The 22366-nt window shown below is 36.0% G+C and overlaps 1 protein-coding gene across 8 annotated transcripts in view; it reads right to left on the bottom strand.

Annotated features, from left to right (window-relative positions):
- The window catches only part of Rad17 (Rad17 checkpoint clamp loader component), a 404427-nt gene that overhangs the window by 215293 nt on the left and 166768 nt on the right, over nt 1–22366 (bottom strand). For all 8 annotated transcript variants that reach the window (XM_090401715.1, XM_090401712.1, XM_090401709.1 and 5 more), the window contains one exon: nt 10257–10320. In XM_090401715.1, coding sequence (XP_090257841.1) covers nt 10257–10320 — 64 coding nt within the window. The remainder of the gene's footprint in view (nt 1–10256; nt 10321–22366) is intronic.

Here is a 22366-nt window from a genome sequence, read left to right as displayed (position 1 = left end):
AAGATCCAATCCTTTGTGATCAACAGGAATGGAAACCATACTGGTGACTGTTTATGAGTTGAGAGGTTTACTTGTACAGGTATCCCTTGCTTAACGAGGGAATTGATTAACACTGCAAAATTAATTGCAACAATCCCTTTATATACGCAAGAAGAATTTTCATTAATGTGCCTTTAAATTTACCACACAAAAACATGCAAACCTCTAGGACAGTTTCCTGGCTGAGAGAAAGAAAGTTGTGAGCATGATAATATCACGGCCAAAGTTCTAAGCCTGTTTTCAAGACTTAAAGAGAAAAATATAAAGAAGACAATTCAAAATTTGCAGCTAGCAAAGGCTAGCTTGAAAATTTAAAATCTAGGGCTGGACTAAAGAATGTGAAAATAACAGGTGAAGCTGCAAGTGCCAATGAAGATGCTGCATCTACATTTCCCGCTGAGCTGCAGAAAAGTATCGAAGAAAATGATTAAGATTACCACCAAATTTTCAATGTAGATGAAACTAGCTTCTATTGAAAAAAAAATGCTATCTAGAACTTTTATATCAAAAAAAGAAGAGCTGCAGCCTGGCTATAAAGTAATTTTCAAAGCCTGATTTTAACATTAAACACGCAATTGAAAACATTCATGACTCATGAGAGCAAGTGTGATTTCTTCAACCACGTTGTTCACAGGATTCTGAAAACCACCTGAGTCATTAGATTGCACTAATGACTCAGGTGGTTTTCAAAATCCTGTGAACAACGTGGCTGAAGAAATCGTTGGAATCGAAGACCTTGGTTTAGATAGTGTTGATGCAGAAGATGTTAAAGAATTATTGGATTCAAAAAAAAAATTATATCAAAAAAAGAAGAGCTGCAGCCTGGCTATAAAGCCTAATTTTAACATTAAACACGCAATTGAAAATATTCATGACTCGTGAGAGCAAGTGTGATTTCTTTAACCACGTTGTTCACAGGATTCTGAAAACCACCTGAGTCATTAGATTGCGCTAATGACTCAGGTGGTTTTCAAAATCCTCTGAACAATGTGGTTGAAGAAATCGTTGGAATTGAAGCCCTTGGTTTTGATAGTGTTGATGCAGAAGATGTTAAAGAATTATTGGATTCAAATTCAAAAAATTTCAGCAACAATGATCTTCTTGAAATTAAATAACAATGCACATATGAAGACAACGAACAAATGGAATGTGAAGATGAGGTTCCAAAGGAGATAACAATCAAAGAACTGGCAATGAACAATCAAAGAATTTATGCTGATAAGAAAAAAACTAAAACTGTTCAAAGGACTCTTAATAACTTTTTTTGATAAAAATTGCAGTAACTAATGTAGGTACATCATCATCAAATTCTTGCCATGTACCCTCAACGGGGTGTACAGGATAGTACTACATGAAAAATTTACATCATTATTAACTTCCTATCTACAATTTTCCACCCAATCAGTCTGTTACTTGTCAAAACTCCAACATTATCAGGTCTTATATTTCTATCTTCTAAGGCACTTTATACTGTATCAATACACCTATATTTTGGTCCTCCTCTGGGTCGTTTGCTGCCAGCCTGGCAGAGAACACTTGTTTTTTTAATCTTTCCTTGCCCATTCTGTTTAAGTGACCATACCACTTGAGATTAGCTCTGCTAACGCATTCCTGGATGCTGACAATGTCAACTTCTTTACAAATATTCTCGTTTTTAATATGATATTGCCATTGATGCCATCTATTTCATGCCTCTAATCTTTCTCAGGGCTCTCATATCTGCAGTCACTAGTCTTTGGTCATGTGTTTTACTTCTGACTCAGCTCTCAGATCCATAAGTTAAAACTGATTTGAACACTGTTTTGTATACAGCTAATTTAGCCATATGAATTTATTCAACTGACTTCCTAACACAACAGCTTTGTTGATTCTGTTGTCTATTTCCATATTTAATTTACCATCTTCACTAAAAATCATGCCTCGGTAGCTGAAATGTTTTACTTGTTCCACGGGTTCTCCATTCATAACACAGTTGACATTTTCAACGATTCTGCCTATTTTCATTGTCTTCATATTTTTATTGCTGACCTTCATACCATATCTATTACAACAGTTATAGATATGGTATGAACTATTGCAGACTTGTAATAAATCTGCTACAAGTCTGCAAGATTCCCTGACAATTTAGTCAGGGAATTTTGCAGACTTGTAGCAGATTAATTTAATTTAGAACTATAACATCATCTACATAAAGCAAAGAGCTGACATTAACATCTCCAATTCTGATATCATGTTTAATACCACTTTCCTTCATAATGTGATCGATATAGATAATGAATAATAGACGGGATAATGTACATCCTTGTCTCACACTACATTTAACATTAAACCATCTTCCTGTACTTCCTTCAATTCTAACTGCTAACTTACAACTTATAAACACTAAGTATTGCTTGATATAATGCCCTATTGACACCATATAACTGTAGCGTATTGAATAGCTTCTCTCATGGCACCTTGTCATATGCCTTTTCCAGATCGACAAAACTTAAATACAGATCTTTGTTATATTCCCATGACTTCTCAACTATTTGTAGTAAAGTGAAGATCTGATCCTGACAGCCTCTATTTGCCCTGAATCCAGCTTGTTCTTCACCAAGCTTTTTTTTCACAATTCTTCTCAATCATTTCTCAAGTATACTTGCATAAATCTTACCGAACACTCAATAGGGAAATACCTACTGTAATTCTCAGATTCAGTTTTATTTTCCTTTTTATATATGGGTACTACAAGAGCTCTACTCCAATCATCGGGAATATGTCCCTCTGTCCAGGACTTCTGAACTATGCAGTGCAGCCACTGTAAGACCTTTATACCACCATACTTCAGTATTTCTGGTCGAATATCATCTACTCCTGCTGCCTTTCCACATTTCAAGTTTTGATAGTTTTTTCCTTTCCACATTTTCAAGTTTCTACTTCAAGTATGGATATATATTCTGATTGTAAGACTGTTGAGTGTTTTTTTATCCCTGTGCTATCACTGCTTGTTTCATTTAGCAATTTTTCAAAGTAATTACTCCATACTTCAAGGATATCTTTTTTTTCTCACGTTTTCATGTCACCTTTATCATCTCTAAGTCCTTTTACAGTGCTCTTTACTCTGTTTCTAAGCTTCTTCAACAACCTACAGAATATTTTGCCACCTTCTTGATATTTATTTTCTATGTTCTTGCCAAAGTCTTTCCATGACTTTTATTTAGGCAGTTTTACAGAGTGTTTAGCTTTCTTACATTTGTCTCTGTATTCTCTAAGAGCACAAACGGACTTATTTGCCAGGAACTTTAGATATGCTTTCTTCTTTTCTTTTACTGCCTCTTTAACTTCCTGTGTGCACCATGGAGTTCTGAATTTTCTATCCTTGCAGACAACCTCACCACATACCTCTCTGGCTGAATCAATCAGGGTTTTCTTCAAGGATTGCCACTGAATCTCCAAGGTTTGGTTCCTGTTCTTAAGCTCTTTCATTTTTTCTTCAATAATCATTGTGTATTTTAGTCTACAGTTCACATCTGAGAGCTGCTCAACTTTTATTCGCTTTAAAACTTTCTTACATGTTCTTATTTTCAATACAAAATTCAATTTTATCCTGCTCAAGACTAAATAGTGATCACTTCCAATTTCAAATCTGTACACTCTGGTGTCCTGCACCAGTGGGAAAATTAAAACTGACTACGAGAGGAGTCAGTTTTAATGCTAGAGGGATAGGGCTGGTTCGAGGTTTAGAGGTACAGGAGGAGAGTGTGTTTCAGATACTGAGTACTCTGGATGTCAGTAAAGCTTTGGGAATGGATGGTATTTCACCACGAGTTTTGAGAGAATGTGCTAGGGAACTGACAGTGCCTTTAACCTGGCTTTTCAATGAAAGTCTGGCTTCGGCAAAGGTGCCCAGGGAATGGAAGGAAGGTAAGATAGTGCCACTGCATAAGGATGGTAACAGACTGGAAGTGTCTAATTATAGGCTAGTCTGTGTGTCATCAGTAGTTGTTAAGATCTTGGCGAGTGAGGGAGGGGGAGAGTATACAGCATTGGGCAGATGAAGGTAATGTTATCTGTGAGAGTCAACATGGATTTGTGAAAGGGCACTCTTGTTTTAGCAATATGCTAGCCTTTTATAATAAAGGTACAAGAACATTAGATGAGGGAAAGGCATATACTGCAATTTTCTTAGACTTAGCAAAGGCATTTGATAGGGTGCCACATGATAAGCTGATATTTAAGTTGCAGCACATGGGTCTGGATGTCAGATTGGTTAACTGGATTCAGGATTGGCTGACTGATAGGTATCAGAGAGTTGTGTATGGTGGAGCAGTTTCAAGGAGACAGAGGGTTACAAGTGGGGTCCCACAGGGCTCAGTGCTAGGACCTATATTGTTTAACCTTCGTATCAATGACATTGCCAGTGAATTGCAAGGGGATATTCAGTTGTTTGCAGATGATGCGAAGCTGGGAAGGATTATTAGTAATAGTGCAGATGTGGTAGACCTGCAAGAGGATTTGAATAAGCTAGATAGATGGGCAAATGAATGGGGGTGTCGGTTTAATGCAGCAAAATGTAAGGTCTTGAGGTTACAGACACATCGAGAACGCTGCATACTCTATTGGAGGAGCTATACTGGAGGAAGTAGGGGAGACGAGAGATCTGGGGTTGATGATTGATAGAAACCTGAAGTTTAGGGGACATATTGCAAAGGTGGTGTAGGTAACACAGAGGATTGCTGCAATTATGAGAAGGACACTGACCTGCAGAGATAAGAGGGTTATCATTCCGTTGTATAAGTCTCTGATCAGACCACACTTGGACTATTGTTCTCAGATTTGGTCCCCAGGATTTGAAGGGGATAAATTAACTGTGGAAAGGATACAAAGACGGATGACAAAGATGGTTTCAGGACTGTACAAGGATAGTTATGAGGATCGGCTGAGGGAATGTGGACTGCAGAGTTTGGTGGATAGAAGAAGGAGAGGTGATATGATTGAGACTTTTAAACTATTGAGAGGTGGTTACAGGGTTGACACTGGGGAGTTCTTTCGTTTGGTTGAACAGCGGGAAGGAGTGATGACAAGAAGCCATGCCTGGAAGTTATGAAAGGAAACTGTGAGCAAGAGGGTGAGGAATGGTTTCTTTGCATGGAGGGTGGTTGAACCGTGGAATGCATTGCCTGATGGAGTGGTGAGAGCGAGAACGGTCAATGAGTTTAAGGAGTGTTATAATAGACTTGTGTTTCTTAGGGGGAACCTTCCCTCAATGAGTCTTGACAGACTTTATGTACTTAGGAAGGACCTCCCACGAAGAGTCTTTTGACTCCATGGAGGCCTGAATAATAATAATAATAATAATAAAACATCGCTATCAACAATAATATAGTCAATGAGACTTTTCTTGTTCCTTGCCTCTTCTCTCCATATGAATTTGTGCATATTTTTATGTTGGAACATGGTGTTAGTAATAACCAGTGCATGTTCTGAGCAGAAATCCAACAAGTATTTACCATTATTATTAGCTTTGCTCTTTTCTCCAAATTTTCCCAAAATATTTTTGTATGTCTGACAATCATTTCTTACTCTGCTATTTAGATCCCCAACAAGAAACAAGGACCAACTTTTCCTTTTTCATTGTCTCAGCTGCTTTCTCTAAAGCCTCAAATGGTAACTTTTACCATTGATTATTATATTTGATTAACACAATTTTGATGTATGCGATAACATCAAGGGATTAATTAATCGTGTTAATCAAGAGATACCTGTAGTATAAAAAAATGAGTAATAAATATTTTTTCCATCACTTAAAAAAGAACTGCAGTAAGAGAAATTGGGAATTAATTTGATGAAGATTTGTCACTTTTAGGAATGCACTGAATATAGACTAATTTCCAGGGTTGCAAAACAGATACCATTAAAACAGAATTCAACTATGTAACATAAAACCATTAGTACAATAGGAGAAAGGCCATCAGGACCGGAAGAATTTTTGATATCCAGTTTGGTTATTTTCTGATTGCTTTCGGGCAAAGAAGGGGAAAAAGGGGAGCATTGAGTGTGTGCTTGAAGTAGATGAAGGACATTACCAAAAATCTTCAATGCAACAATTGAAGGAAAAGTAACAAGCCAGGAGATCAGCTTTTTTTAAAGGGAAATTATGGAAAAAAAAAAAAAAAAAAAAAAAAAACATCCAAGCGCATGCATGGATAGAAGTTAGTCAATAGCCTTGGTGAGAGAAAAGAAAGTATGATGGTTATTTGGATGTGATGCAACTTTCCTGCATTTATCTTTTTTCAAAATCAGTTTGCAATATGTTAATAATTTGCTTGCAGTTATTTCATGTTTGGTATAAACAAAAGAGGAAGATGGAGATGTGAACATATTTCAACTGCAATATGCTCAGTTCTTCTCTGGTACAACTTTGTGTACTTCTTGGAGAATCAAAGCATGGAGACTAGACTTCAGTGCAATGGATATTTGCATTGATGTTTAGATCATAAGATGGAAAACAATAACCCAACCAAGGAAATGAAGTATAGAAGTTACAATGATCATCTCACTTGGCATTCATATAACACAGAGGACAGATAACACTCTGAGTATACTTAGAAGTCATTAGTGAGTAAAAGATTTAGAATATTTGTTTAGAAATTATTTAGGGTTACCTGATATTCTGGTAGACATTAAACAATTTATGCAAAATCAATGGTAACAGCAAATGTCTTAGCATTTGCGTTACCTGGTGGCTAATTCTCGCAAACAAAAGCCAGGAGGAGTTACACACAATAAAATCTCCAAAGAAGATCTATTAGACCTAAACTTCACTATTAGGAACATACAAGAGAAAATCAACATTTAATGAAAGGAAATAAAAAAAAAAGAAGTTCAAAATGATTTGTGGCATTAAAAGAGCAATAGAGACAACAAATCGAGTAGACATTTTTTTTAGCTAAAAAGAGAGGATTCTAAGTTGGAAATTCTCTTACACCGTATATTAGAAACATAATGCAACATTTGAAAAGTGTCATAGAAGTGTAAGTGGAAAAACGTGAGATGCCCTGTATACTTGAATATCCAGTACTTGAGATGCTTTCATATGGATATGAACATTACTGAGGTTGGAACTAAGACAACCTGTGAAGTGAATCTAGAAAGCTTTGGGAGGTTTTTCTTTATCTGCAAATAATCTATTTTCTCTTTGACTTTTCATGGTTGTTTTTGAATTGAAAATGGGACATGGAATATATAGCAAGAGATTCTTTATTAAGTCATACATATAAAGAATTTCTTTCAGAATCATGGCCGCAGTAGTGCCCACTCCTACCTACCACTACTAGACTCCCTTGAGATAGCTCATATATATATCCCAAGCTTCCAGCTGATTTCATCTATATCAGCTTCCATTCTAGTAGTTTGTCTGTAGAAGTGTTTTAAAGCCTTGAAAAGAAGAAATGTTGGATCTATCCATGATGACTGATGTAAACTGCAAACACCATTCATGTTGCATTATGAAAAGAAATTGGGGGAGGGAAAATAAACCAGACATTTGCACTGGGATCCAATGATAGGTTTGGCAACATCAAACTAGTGATATTACATTAGGCAATGATACTCATCTACCACTTAGTTGTGTGAAGTATTACAGAACTTTAGTCATTATTCTGAGAGGTGTAGACAGTACACATTGACTTCTGCCTATAACAGCTAAAAATTGGACTACTGTTAACTCACTAGTTAGTGTATTTACATTCAAAAAACCAACAGGCTGGCTTTTTCCCCCAGATTTTGCATTCATGCAATTTTTCAAACATAACTGGAAGCTCACAATTAAATAACCTGTATAGCATAACTTTCTTTTCAAACATAACTGGAAGCTCACAATTAAATAACCTGTATAGCATAACTTTCCTACTGTATGTGGTTACAAATATACTCAGCATAGCTTTCTTAATTGTAATGTGATAATGAATGCATATATAGTAAGTCCTCGACTTACATGATTTCAGCTATGCAGATTCGTATATACCGTTGCAGTACCTTGACTTACAACCAACAATGTCATCTATTAAGTGCCACTTTGAACATAATAGATGGCTTCCTAGTAAGTTAACACGCAGCTAACTTATGTCATTTTAACTTAAATCATTTTGTTCATAGTTAAATATGTCTGAGAAGGGTAAAAGTGATGAGAATATATATGTTCACAGTGGTAAGAAGCGGTGCATTATAAATTTAGAGACTAAAGCAGAAATTATTAAACAACATAAAAAAAGGTAATAAGTAAGTTCATAAATATTGCAAGTGCTTATTAAATGAATGAATTGACAGAGTTATTATACAGATAAAGTTTGGATTATGTAGTATGCGAAAAGTTCAGTGCCAGTGCAATCCATGATCATTTCCAAGAAGAGAAGCATATTAGTAAATGAAATGGGGAAAAAATATTAGTAACCAAATAGAAGACATATAATCACAACGAATGTTGTTAAGTTTTATGTTCATACAAAAGAAAGACATCAGCCCTTTTTTTTTTTTTTTTTTTGCAGAACTAAAGGGTAAATGTATTGAGAATGTTGCTGATGATACATCCATTAGAAGTTACAGATAGTTTCAGAGATTTTATAGGCATTTTAAACTACATAACACCAAAGTGACTAGTGAGGCAGATGGTGCAAACACTACAGTAATAGTTATGGAGTGCCCTAAGACATTGGTATAAAATCATTTCTGCATCAAAAACAAGGATTACCTAATATTACAGATTTTTAATGTGGACAAGATTGGATGAGCATCAAAGGACAGCATGATGCTTCTTTCTGGTAGAAATGCTGATGGAGAATGCAAATAAAACATGTTAGTATTTTGTAGTGAAACTCAAAGGTCTCAAAACATTTCATAGGTACTGCTACTTGCTGTTAATTGAATTGAAAGTATGAGTGACCCATAAAACGTTTCAAAACTGGTTTCTCCATTTTATACATGTTGGAAAATATTACAAGTAAAACAACCAATCTTTTAAAACACTGCTGCTGATGGATAATGCACCTGGTCACCCAACAACTATGTGTGACTATCATAAATTCAAAACAATCTTCATGCCTAAAAATACAACTTCTCCCTTCAACCCATGGATCAAGATATCATAAAGACTCAAAAAAGGATTACCTATGAACATTCAGACAGGCATTAAGAGACACTGAACTACCGGGAGCCATATCATCGAAGTAGTTCTGAAGAACGTGAAAATGTAATTAGACCCCTCATGGAAATAACCAAGCATCAGAATTAAATTAGAGAAAAACAATTTCAATGAATTGTTCAAAGTAATACAAAAGAAATGAGTAATGAAGCATTAATGGAGCTTAAAGATCAAAGAAAAAAAGATGAGGTTTCATGGAAGAACAAGAAGCTTAACTACCAAACCACTGTTAAGACTAATCAGACAGCAGAATGCTTCAAAATGATTGATAGACTGACACTAGAGCAGTACATGATGATACTGCAATGCTATAAATTGATTTATGATGGGGGGGGGGGGAAGAAGATACAGTGGTAGTACAAACATCATTGGACAAGTACTTCAAGAAGCTATCAACATCTGCAGAGTCAAAAATATTAAACAATTGGTATGCAATATGTAGTTTTCTTAAAATTATATGTTTTTATATTTATGAACCTGATAGAATACTGAATAAAATTAAATTTTTCAAAGTTTTCTTTTTCATAAGCAGAACTTGCTTATCTTAACTATCTTTCTGAAATGAATACATGTGTCAAAAAAGCATCATATATAAGCATCATTTGATTTATGAGGATTTTCAAGATTAATGGTGGAGAAGTTCTACAGAGAATAGTGGGAGATCAGGGGAGAACCAGAGGTCATCCCTGGAAACTGTATAAAGAGGGTGTGAGTAGGGGAGTGAGAGGAGGTTTTTTTCGTGCAGAGTTGTGAATGATTGGAATGCCTTGCCTGAGAGTGTGGTGTCTGCAAGGAGTTTGAGTGTGTTTAAGACACGGTATGATGAGATGTGTGTGTGATAAAAGGACCTCCCAGATGAGTCTTTGACTCCATGAGGTCTTGTTTAATAATAATAATAAAGTCTAGGACTCACTGTATATAAAAAGAAAAATAACATAAATAAACAAAAAAAATATAATCCTATATGATAAAAATAAATAAATAAAAACTTAAGATAAATATATGGGATGGGTTGAGTAAATATGTAACAACTTACATCTTCTTCAGCTATTATCCTAGTAAGAACTTTAATCATATTTACTGTTGTAATAGGGTTGAAGCTATGAAAACAAAAGTGAAAATCTTGAATTTCAAATGCTATTTTTAATACAGTGAAATATGCAAAAAAGCAAACTATTAGTTCAAACATAGTTTAATGGTGAACTACAATCTAAATGTTTTGTTAAAGGCTATATTCCAGTAGGATGGTGAGTAACAGATATGAACTCAACTTATCGTGGTTTAAATCTCATAACAGCTTAGATGAAACTCTGAAATTTATTTGGGTTTATCCTTAAAAAATAGCCTGAAGCTTGACACATGCACCCTTGGTCTCAGCTAAAATACTGTATGTGTGCATGCATGCATTTTTAAATTGTTGCAATAATGACATTAGCGTAATAAAAATGTTATCAATTCAGGGATTCAGGCCCAATGGCCTGTTCCGGTCTCATACCATCATTTCTTGCTCCTCCCTTACCTCTACATTCTCCAACTGGGTGGTATCAAAGTATCTTTTTTTGGGTGGTCTTGAACTGTCCATTCTTTCATTATGTTTGAACCAATTATTTTGGTATTTGTAATTTTGTCCAATATTGAGTCTATTTTTAGCTCTTTACATATTGTCCAATATTGAGTCTATTTTTTAGCTCTTTATGTATTTCTGTGCTTTTTTTTTTTTGTGCCAGAGAGCTGGCTGGTTGGTTTATTGGCACAAAAACAGCAAAGGTCATACTGCACCATAGTAAAGGTTAAGCAACACATAAACAGTCAAAGAAAAACTGTAAACAATACACAAGTACAAAAACCAAGCCAAGCAATGAAGCATATAAACAAAATTACAACAAAGGTTACAAAAGCATGCATATAGTCAAATAGAAATTAGTGAACAATATGCATGCACAAAAATTAAGTTCCACAATGCAACATCTACATATAAACAAAATTACGGCAAAGGTGACAGCAGCACACAAGGTCAAAAGTTACAGCAATAGATCAGGCCAAAAATTACAGCAGTACATAAATAATTAACAGTTTCATTTAATATTTAATCTAATTTAATAATTAAATAATATTATTTAATAAATAATTAAACTAATAAACAAAATGCATGTACAAAATCCAAGTCAGTTAAGCTAATATCTACATATAAATAAAATTACAGCAAATGTTATTACAGCAGTACATAAATAGTCAAAAAGAAATTATTATACAATATGCATGGATAAACATTAAGTTTAGTATGTACATACATAAATAATATGTGTGTACAAAATTTAAGTTAAACAATGCAATATCTACACATAAACAAAATGACAGTCAAATGTGTTTGTACAAATTAATTCTTTGTAGAAAGTTAAAAACATCATGCAATCTGCCTGAGTGTATATGGCTTGGATAGATAGGTAAAAACAAATAGTGAGACATGTATTGCATTTTTCACACATGGGAGGGTCATCAGCCCTCAGTAAATAAGAATGTGTAAGATGGCTGTGACTTATGCAGAGCCTAGCAAGAACAACTTCCTTTCTTCTCTTTATATGTTGACTAGAATGCTAATGCTTAATTACAGGCTTAAAGTCATATAATTCATTTGTCAATGCTTCTTCCTATGACTGCCTTTGAGCAATTAGCTTTGATCTTATAAATTTTCTGTAGTCAGTATATGATACAGCAATCCCTCGATTAATGCGCCTCCAATTAGTGCGTCATTTTATTTCTATATGCAAATTCGATTAGTGCACCTATATACATCTTAAAAATAAATGTTACAGATTTTAAAAATTTTCTATCTATGCATTTTTTATGGCTAACTATTTTAAAAAACCACTCACCAGGATGAAATCATTTAGTTACCGATTTAAAACATTTTACAGTCATTTTTTAATAGCATACAGTACTATACTATTTCCATACACTATGTTTCAAATTTACATTCAAAATTTATGTCTAATTACATAGCCTTTTACTGATCCTATCTCATGCCTTCTTTGCAATTGTTTTCCTTACTTTTTTTATTTTAAAGTATTTTCCCAACGTTTCATCATGAGTAAGAGAATTAGTGAGCAAAGAGTAGAAGTGTGAAAATTATTCGAAAAGTAATCTCATTGGAAGAAAAACTTGAAATAATAAAGAAAAATGAACAAGGCGAGTCTAGAGCAAAGATAGGACAAGATTGCAAAATGGGTGAATCAACTATAAGAGCAATTTTAAGCTAAGTTGCTGAATACAAAGAGAAAGGCAAGGCTGATTCAAGTGCATCATGTATGCACTTGAAATCAATGTATTATAATGATTGAATTAGAGAGACTTCTTTCTACATAGATTGAAGATTGTAACCAAAAATGGATCCCTTATAAGCACTGAACTTATTAAATCAAAAGCATTAAGTCTCTTTGCAACCTTGAAAGAAAGGGGTATCAATGATGGAAAAGAAGAATTCCACACTAGTGCTCGGTGGTTTGAGCGTTTCAAAAAGAGAAATAGCTTACATAATGTTCTAATCACAGGCAAAGCTGCAAGTGCAGATAAGGAGGTGGCTGCAAATTATCCAGTGATTTTGAAGAAAATTGTGGAAGAAGGGGCTATTTTGACCAACAAATATTTAATGTCGATGAAACCGGCCTTTCTTGAAAGCGAATGCCTTCCAAGACTTTTCTGGCCAAATCAGAGAAATGTCAAGCCTGGTTATAAAGTTGCAAAGTCAAATGAAATTACTGTTAGCAATATGCGAGCCATTTGGAAGCACATTCTTCCACATTGCACAAATGATTTTAGAGGCTTTTGAAATTAATCTAAGTTAATTAACTCTCATTCTGAGAAATTGAGTGATTCTGACCTGGTAAATTTAGATGTACAGCTGGAAGATCCTGAAGAATACGAAGAAAATTTAATCACTGACAAGCCCAAAGAAATTTCACAGAAACAATTAAAAATATTTTTTGTACAATGACGTTTTTAGACAGCAATGCTTAAAGGCTGACCCTGATGAGGAGAGAAGCAGTAAAATTTGCAGAAGTAGTAGAAGGGACAATGGGGCCAGACAATCAGTTGTATGAATAAAAGAAACAGAATGTCCACCAAACTACGTTAGCTCAATTCTTTTTTAAGTAGAATAATAAATTTATATACTGAATATGTTTTATTGTCTTTCAGCTTCATGGTTTTCCCTTAACTAGGCTCTGAGATACACCCTAATTCTTTTATAAAAAAAAAATTAAGGGTCAAAAAAGAAATTTCAGGAGTGAATTATACTTTTTCCCATAGGTTATTATATTCAATTAGTGTGTTTTCGATTAATGTGCCTGTTTTAAAGAACGCATTAGGCGCATTAATCAAGGGATTACTGTATTGTCAAACAGTACATGGAGAAAGATCTAGCAGCTTGTCTCATTTCCCTTAATTCCAAAGTGGCTGAGAATCCAGCACAACTGAACATCAAAATTAAGGGTTTTCAATTTGCACAACAGGTGTAACACCTCATACAGCACTCGATGTGATTATACATAGGAGAGGAGATAGCCTGTAAAGAGCTCAATGAGTCTCTATAAATTACACACTTTTGGTAGCGGTTTTATTTTATATGCACAAGTGAAAGCTGAATGGCATGCAACTTTGCTGTATAATTACTGCAACGAGGTCAGATCTGGTTGGAGATAATGTCAGGAAACACAGCAGCACAGCCAACATAGGTATCAGTTCTTGAACCATCAATACAGATAGGCAAGAAATCGGTGGGCTGCTCTGTGTGCATTAAAAAATTGTAGGTAGACAGATGGAGTATGACTTCTGTAGCTGACAAAGTGAGAGGTTGCAGAATGGAGTGTAAGCCTGCCATGGAGGAATGCTGTAATGTTTGGTGTAGGCAATGTTGTCAACATTTATGCCAAATGATAGGGGATTGTACATCAAGTTTTCCCACCACAATCCCTACCTATAAAAAAGAACACAAACGACACATTACTTTTAATTTAACAATTTTGGTGAAGCAGGCCATGCTCCTAACACCCTACACCAAATTGATTGGAAAAGTATTTTGTTCTTTACATCATACAAAAACACGGTGTGAATGGAAATTTAAAGAAACCCGTGAAATTTTGATTAACCATCCTGATCTTAACAATAATGGTGGCATAAAAATCTCAAGGATTTGGACATTCAGCCCACTTAGTTTTCCAGCAAATCCTGACTTTAGGACTAAGCTATTAGCAATTTTTCAGCTTTTATTGGACACTATTCATACTGGTTTGTTATCATTTATATGTATACTTATATAAGTACAGTGGAACCTCGGTTGTCGAACGCTCTGTTCTTGAACAATTCGATTCCCAAACAAAAAATGCCCTGGTTTCCGAACAGGCAAACGGCAACCATGTGCTCCGCGTGATGAGCTGTAAGGCTGGAAAGCATCAGTTACGTGACAACCTTCGTTCAGTGCAGACACTTGCTCGAATTTGCAGTGAGTTTTCTTGATTTTCTTTGTGTTTTGTTGTTTTTTTTCCATAAAGTATTATTAATTAAGCCACCATGGGGCTACAGAAGAATAGTGATAGCAGCAAAGTGAAAAGAAAAGTTGTTAGAACTATGATAGAAATGAAAAAAGAAAGTATATCCAAACATGAAAATGGCGTTTGTGTCTCGAATCTTGCTATGCAGTTCGGTATGCAAAATCGACGATATGTACAATACTCAAAAATAAAGAGCCGATCAAGAGAGCTGATGTTGCAAGAGGTGTGAAAGTTCTTACTAAACCAAGATCACAGATGATTGAAGAAGTGGAAAAATTGTTGCTGATTAACAGTTAGCTGGTGATAGTGTTTCTGAGGCTATAATTTGTGAAAAAGTGAGGCGATTACATGATGATCTGTTAAAGAAAAACCCTGGTACGAGTGCTGATACTGATGTGTTCAAAGTTAGTAGAGGGTGGTTCGAGAAATTTAAGAGGAGAAGCAGCATACATAGTGTGGTTAGGCATGGGGAGGCTGCGAGTTCGAACCAAGAAGCTGCTGAGAAATGTGTGCAAGAATTTAGTGACTATGTAAAGGCAGAGGGTTTTCTTACCCAACAAGTGTTCAACTGTGATGAAACCAAAAAGAACCTACATCACTCAGGAGGAAAAAGCATTGCCAGGGCACAAGCCAATGAAGGACAGGCTGACTCTTTTGCTATGTGGAAATGTAAGTGGAGACTTCAAGGCGAAGCCATTGCTTGTGTACCACTCTGAGAATCCGAGGGTGTTTAGGAAAAATAACGTGACGAAAAGTAAATTGTCTGTTATGTGGAAGGCTAATAGTAGGGCTTGGATAACCAGGCAATTGTTTATTGAGTGGATTCATGAAGTCTTTGCCTCAAGTGCGAGAAAATACCTTCAAGAAAAAAATTTACCAATTAGATGCCTTCTTGTGATGGACAAAGCTCCTGCTCACCCTCCAGGCTTGGAGGACGAGTTAGTGGAGGAGTCTGATTTTATCACAGTGAAGTTCCTGCCCCTTAACACAACTTCTCTAATTCAGCCTATGGACCAGCAGGTCATTTCAAACTTTAAGAAACTCTACACCAAAGCACTGTTTCAAAGGTGTTTTGAAGTGACCTCTGACACAGAATTAACACTCAGAGAATTCTGGAAAAATCACTTCAACATCCTCCATTGCTTAAGTATCCTTGACAAAGACTGGGGCACAAGTGACTTACAGGACGATGAACTTGGCCCGGAGGAAATTGTGGCCAGACTGTGTAGCAGACAGAGACATTGAGGCTGAGCATGTTGCTCTTGTTGATGATATTGTGTCTCTGGGCAAAAGCACGGACTTGGAAGTTGACAATGCTGATGTGGAGGAGTTAGTGGAGGATCACAGGAATGAGCTCACCACGGAAGAACTGGAACACCTTCAGCAAAAGATAGTGGTGGAGGAAATGTCTTCAGACACAGAGGAAGGGATTGAGGATGTTCCTAGTTCTTTGATCAAAGAAATATGCAAAATGGGGTGAGGCGCAAATTTTTGTGGCAAGATATCACCCTCACAAAGCTGTAGTAAACTGCATCATAAACCATTTCAATGACAGTGTCATGTCTCACTTCAGAAACATTTTAAAACGCAGGCAAAAACAAATGTCATTGGACAGGTTTTTAGTGAGACAGAGGCCTAGTGTGTCTCAAGCAGAGTCGAGTGGTGTCAAGAGAGAGAAAATAGAAAGAGAAAAAACCCAGAAGGACAGTAACCTGATGTTTTTAGGGAAGGGGACTCCCCTTACTCACCTCCTTCCACTTATGCCATCAACTCTCCTCCATATGTATAGTTAAATTTTCGTTTTTATTTTATCTATTTATTGTGTTTATTCTTTTTATGCAAGATTTTATGCATTTTCATTATGTTTGTATACGATCTTATGCATCAAGTACTGTTGTAAAGGTTTAAATAAACAATCATCTGGGTTCAGGAATGGATTAATCCATTTTACATTAATTCTTATGGGAAAATGGTTTGTTTTCAAACAATTGTTTCCGAACATCCTTCGGAAATGAATTAAGTTCGACAACCGAGGTTCCACTGTAATTTTTTGTGTGAACATGTTGCTCTCTAGCTTAATTTAATTTTGTAATCTAATAGATAATAATAAAAAAATAACACTAGCCTTGATGTAGTAAGGTTGTTTTTTTTTCACCAGAGGTCAGGCCAATAGTTTTAACAGTTGATCAGTAACTTTAGCATACCATGTAGATTGTAGTGCAACTTGTTTCTTTGTATATATATATGTGTATACTCCAGATGATGACTTTAATATGAAGGTCAAAATGTCAAGTGTTTATTTTGGTTTACATTACACTAAAGTTTTACTCTAACACAGTAGTTGTTTCCATAATTTTCACGATATAGGTCAATAATTATTTGCTGTGTTGGATCCTTTCCTGGTTTATGGAAAGCAATGACAACTGACTTATGCCAAGAATCCAGAAACTCTTCCTGTGCAAGTATTCTGTTGTTAATTAAGAGAAGGAGATCCATAGAAAATGATGATAGATTTTTTATCATTTCATAATGGACATCATCAGGACCTACTGCACTAGGGTGAGACAGTAGAAGAGCTCTTTTTAGTTCCTCCTCAACAAATGGCCTCAAGCCCATTGGTAGAAAAATTTAGCCTTTGTTTCTGTTACTGCTCTTTCAGTATTAAGAATTCAGGAGGATATGAAGGTAGACAATGTCTAATGTTTGGGATTATATCCCATACAATTTTTGCACTGGTCATTTGATTAATTGATGTAGTAAACTGGATCCATGATTGTTTATGACTCTGATGTCTCACATAACATGTTTTGGTCCAAGCAAGCTTAAAAGCTGTTATATTTGATGTGGTGGGGTATCTACAAAATATACCCCATGCTCTCTGTTGATCTTTCTTGACTGTCTCATATTCTGGGTTCCACTAAGGCTTTAGACAGAGTGGAAATCAAGATGATGTTCTCGGTATGGAGGCTGTTGCAGACAATGCACTCTGTTATATACTTTACTGCTTCATTGATAGGTATTTGACTGATATCAGCATTAAATTTTGCAAGGTGAGAAAAAGTGTTCCAGTCAGCCTGGTCCATTTTCCATATGGACATCTGTGTAGGTGAACATGGTTCCTGTGAAAACATTGTGCAAAGAACAGGAGAGTGATCTCATCCATATATGTTCTCTTCAATGTCCCATGTGAGTGGTGGAAGAATGGAAGGAGAACAGATTGTAAGATCAACTGCAGAATATGAGCGGGCAGGCGTATGGAAGAAAGTATCGAGTCTATTATTCAAAATGGAGAGGTCATTATTGTTGGGGATTCTTTTAATGATTCGACCTTGTCTATTTGTGTTGGTGTTACCCACAGAGTTTTGTGACCATTAAAGTCACCCATCAGAAGTATGAGGCAGTTGCAAGATAAGGTTATCAAGATCAATTTCATTGAACTCAGTACTCAGTGTAAATCAATTGAACATACCGTGATAAGAAATCCTACAGAAAGGTGAATCACTATTGCTTCCAAGTTGCATAAGATGGGAAGGAATATGACTGCCCAATAGAATAGCTACTATTCCATGAGCAGGACTGCCTCCAGTTCTGTCCTTGCATACAACAGTGAAATTTCTTAAGGTAGGATCCTCATTGGGTCTTAAGCATGTTTTCTGTAGACAGAAACAGAAAGGTTTGTGTTTCTGCAACAAAATCTCACGACAGTTCCATTGTAAAAATTTTCCCATTGTTTTGGCTTTATAGATTTGTCAGGTTTATATTTATAAGTTGTGTTTGGGAAGTATGAACAGCCAGTGTCCATCTCGTGCTCTGGTAAAATATTCAATATGTCTGATATGTGCTAGGGTCAGTAGGCAAGTTTACTTTCAGTGGATATCAAAGTATCCATTTTTTCTGTAGGGATATCTGGTGGTTTATCTTTAAATGACAAACAGGTTCTGAATGAATGGGACCAATTTTTGAAGTTGTCTGTGGAGTAAGGCCATAGGTCATGCGATTGATGTACTCAACAGAGAAGCACTCGCGATCATATTGAGACACAGTGCTGTTGAAATTTTCTTAATTGTTACCTTCTCAGCATATGAGGATCTCAGAACACAGGTGTGGTGGTGGCTGGAGCTTTCCTTTTTTGCATTCTGATATGATATGTTTTGTTCTGTTTTAATTTTTTGTATTTCTTTTAATCTTTCCACTTCTGACATGCACAAGAGTAAGCTGGATGATCTCCCTGACAGTTGACACATTTAGCTTTTTTTGCAGAGCAAGATTTGTTATCATGCTTTTTTACTACCATAACTGGTACAGGTAGTTTGGGCATCATATTTCTGACATTTAAAGCATATTAGCAGATTAGGGATGTATACTCTAACAGGATAGCTGAGATACCCTGCTTTTACCAATGCTGAAGGCTTAGGTGTATTAAAAGCAAGGATGACGTTCCTGGTTGAAACCAAGTGACCATCCCTACATATCAGGATACACCTCGCACCCTGTCACTCGCTGATCTTTAAGCTCTGAACACATCTCCTCATCCGGAACATCAAGGAGATCCCACTGTGATATCACTCCTCTTACAGGAATTGAGTGTTTTATGAGGTGTTACTGTGATCGGTATTCCACCCATTGATGTTGATCCCAGTAGTTTCTTGAAATGTTGCTGATAATGTTTCCCCAAAGATATTGCCATAACATAATTTCTTAAGTTTTGGGAGGTCCTGTCAGTCCTAAAACCATTTGAATAAAGAAGGGTGACATTTTCTCTATTGGCTTCTTACCTGTTGCATGGATGATCAAAAACACTGTTACATTTATATTAGTCTCATATATCCTTTGTTACTTTTGTTACCAAATGCTGCATTTACAGTATCGGTGCTTGGTTGGAACTTTGTTAGTGCCCCTGAAACGTTTGAGGATGAAGAATTCATGCTCAAGAGTTATTGGTTTGGCACAAGAGCTCTACACCCCTGGACCATGAGGTAAGAGACACTGCAACACCATTGACCCTTGCAGGCAAGCCCACTAGCCAACTGATCCAGGCAGGGCCATTCAGGACTGCCCATTTTGAAAGAAAGACTACCAGGATCCCCCTTTCCGAATGTCCATGGGTCACAGCACACGGCAAACATGGCAGGGCATTGGACCCCAGCAATGGTGGTCTGGAAAATAGGATAGTAAAAAAGATTCAAGAGAAGCAGAACAAAGAATACTCCCAGAGACTGCTGTCCTTCATAGGAATTTCATTTATCTAGTTTATATTTTTTTTCTTCTGCAGTTTTTATAGTCAATAGTCAGTCTGTCCAGTTAGCATATCCACTCTCCAGCCAAAAGGCTGCGGGTTCGAATCCTGCTGTGGGCATGGATGTTTGTGATTGTCTGTGAAAATACTAGTGGTGATGGTGATCAGCGGTAGATGATAAAGGTAGCTTTTAAATGTTTGTATGCTTTTGAACCTTGTTAGGTATGAAAATATTATTGATCATTCCTACTATCTTTAGGAAGCTTGAGGTTTTGATATCAATATCAACTTCTATATACGATACAGCACATCAGAGGTACTTGAAGTAGTTAATCTGTTCTAAAATTTTATTGACAATCATGATTTTACTTCTGACTGGAGAAGGTCCTTTGGTTTGTCTGTTGATATTTGCATTCCAAATTTTTTAGCAATTATGTTTATGGAGTCATAAAATATTTTCTTTTAGAGGTTGATTAATCATTTAGATTATTTAAATTAAGGAGATATTAAATCCCACATTGTTTTAAAACCGAATAAGAAACTCAAAGATCGGAATAAGAGTTTCATGCTGAATATAGTAACTATAAACGTATCGGCGACTACTAGCGTAAGCTAAAGCATGTAGTTCAAGTACGTAGTACAAACTAGGGCAACTCATAGCAAAGGTGCAGAAAGTTCTGATCGCTATTCTTAGTATTTTCCATAATGTAAGACCCATCTCCTAGGAGATGTATGATATTATAGATTATGGTGGGAGGTCACTTCCTAGACCGGTTTCGATCTTTATTGAGATCTCATCAGTGAGTAGCTAGACCAAAGTAAAATACTAAGGGTATAGCGAAAAGAACTTGTATATACTCTGCTATATGAGTTGTCAAAAAGGTGCACCCATAAATTATTTAAAATAAAGAGCCAATAGGCTTCCTTTTGACAATGTAAAACATTATTTAAATTAAGGAGATATTAAATCCCATATTGTTTTAAAACAGAATAAGAAACTCAAAGATCGGAATCAAAGAGTTTCATGCCGAATATAGTAACTATAAACGTATCGGTTTATAGTTACTATATTTTAGATTATATTTGGTCGTTCAAACATATAATTAAATATTTCGGTTAAAAAGTCCAAAAGAGCTGTTTTTGTGTCCCTCCAAATTATGAAGACATCATCTTCATACCTCCACCACACTAAAGGTTTTGGGCATAATGTTGAGAGGATGTCTGTTTCTAGCTTTTCCATGAACAGATCTGCACAGGGCAGCAAAAGGGAACTGCCCATAGTTAAGCCATTTAGTTGCTCATAAATCGTTTCATTCCATTTGAAATAATTAGATTTAAGGCAGTGACGAAAAAAGGTGAGGTGTATCTTCAGGGAAGAGATTGTATAGGATACTGATAACTTCTACTGGGATGTTGGTAAATAAAGATACTACGTCCAAGCTAGCGAGAATGTCTATCTTAAAAATAAAACAGTTTCAAAACAGCTCTTTTGGACTTTTTAACCAAAATTAATTCTTTTCATCAAAAAATAAAATTCACTTTGGAACTGGAAAAAGATAGTCAACTACCATTTTTGGACACCCTAATCAAGAAACTAGCACATGGACATATCAAACTAACAGTCTGCCACAAACCAACACACACTGGACGCTGCCTTCATTTCAAGTCAACTCACCATATTTCCATATTTCCCAGAAGCTCAGCATAATATACAGGGTGTTCGGGATAAATTTGACATATTTATAATTAATTATATTTTTCCGTAAGTTACATGTATTAACACACACTTCTCTTCATTTAAAAGTTTGGACCCTTCTTCATTCATATACAAGATGTCAGAAAGGATGGATAGCTGGAACCCACCTGAATCATGGAAGAGAATAACTTGTATCATGATGATTCGTGCCCGCCATCAAAATAAGGATATTACGACTGCTGCCCAATGCTCCCTGAATACAGTAAAAACAATCAGGCATGAACTAGAGACTTGCAATGGTGACTACGAGGATGTAGCAAGAAGAAAGATCCCTAGCAGACGATCTGATTGCGTTCGTACAGCAGAATTCCTCGCAAATCTGCAGGAACAGGTGTTGAAGAACCCTGGCATTGGAATTCGGGCTTTGTTCGTGGAGTTGCTAACTGTAGTCAACCCCTGGATAACAAGGGTAGCCAATGGTAGGCCGTATGTATGGCAGCAGGATTCGGCCCCTTGCCACACCTCTGGGAAAAGTCAAAAATGGTTGTCTGAAAATTTCTACGACTTCACCAGTCCAAATGTTTGGCCTCCAAACTCCCCAGACCTTAACCCCATGGATTATTTTGTATGGGGCGCAGTTGAAAAAGACACCAATCGCACTTCCAGTA

The sequence above is a fragment of the Typopeltis vanoorti genome, chromosome 12, assembly GCF_054136105.1.
Source record: "Typopeltis vanoorti isolate ZY-2024b chromosome 12, IOZ_Tvanoo_1.0, whole genome shotgun sequence".
NCBI classification, from domain to species: domain Eukaryota; kingdom Metazoa; phylum Arthropoda; class Arachnida; order Uropygi; family Thelyphonidae; genus Typopeltis; species Typopeltis vanoorti.
The sequence above is the reverse complement of the archived record's forward strand: the minus strand, read 5'-3'. Positions and strand labels throughout refer to the sequence as shown.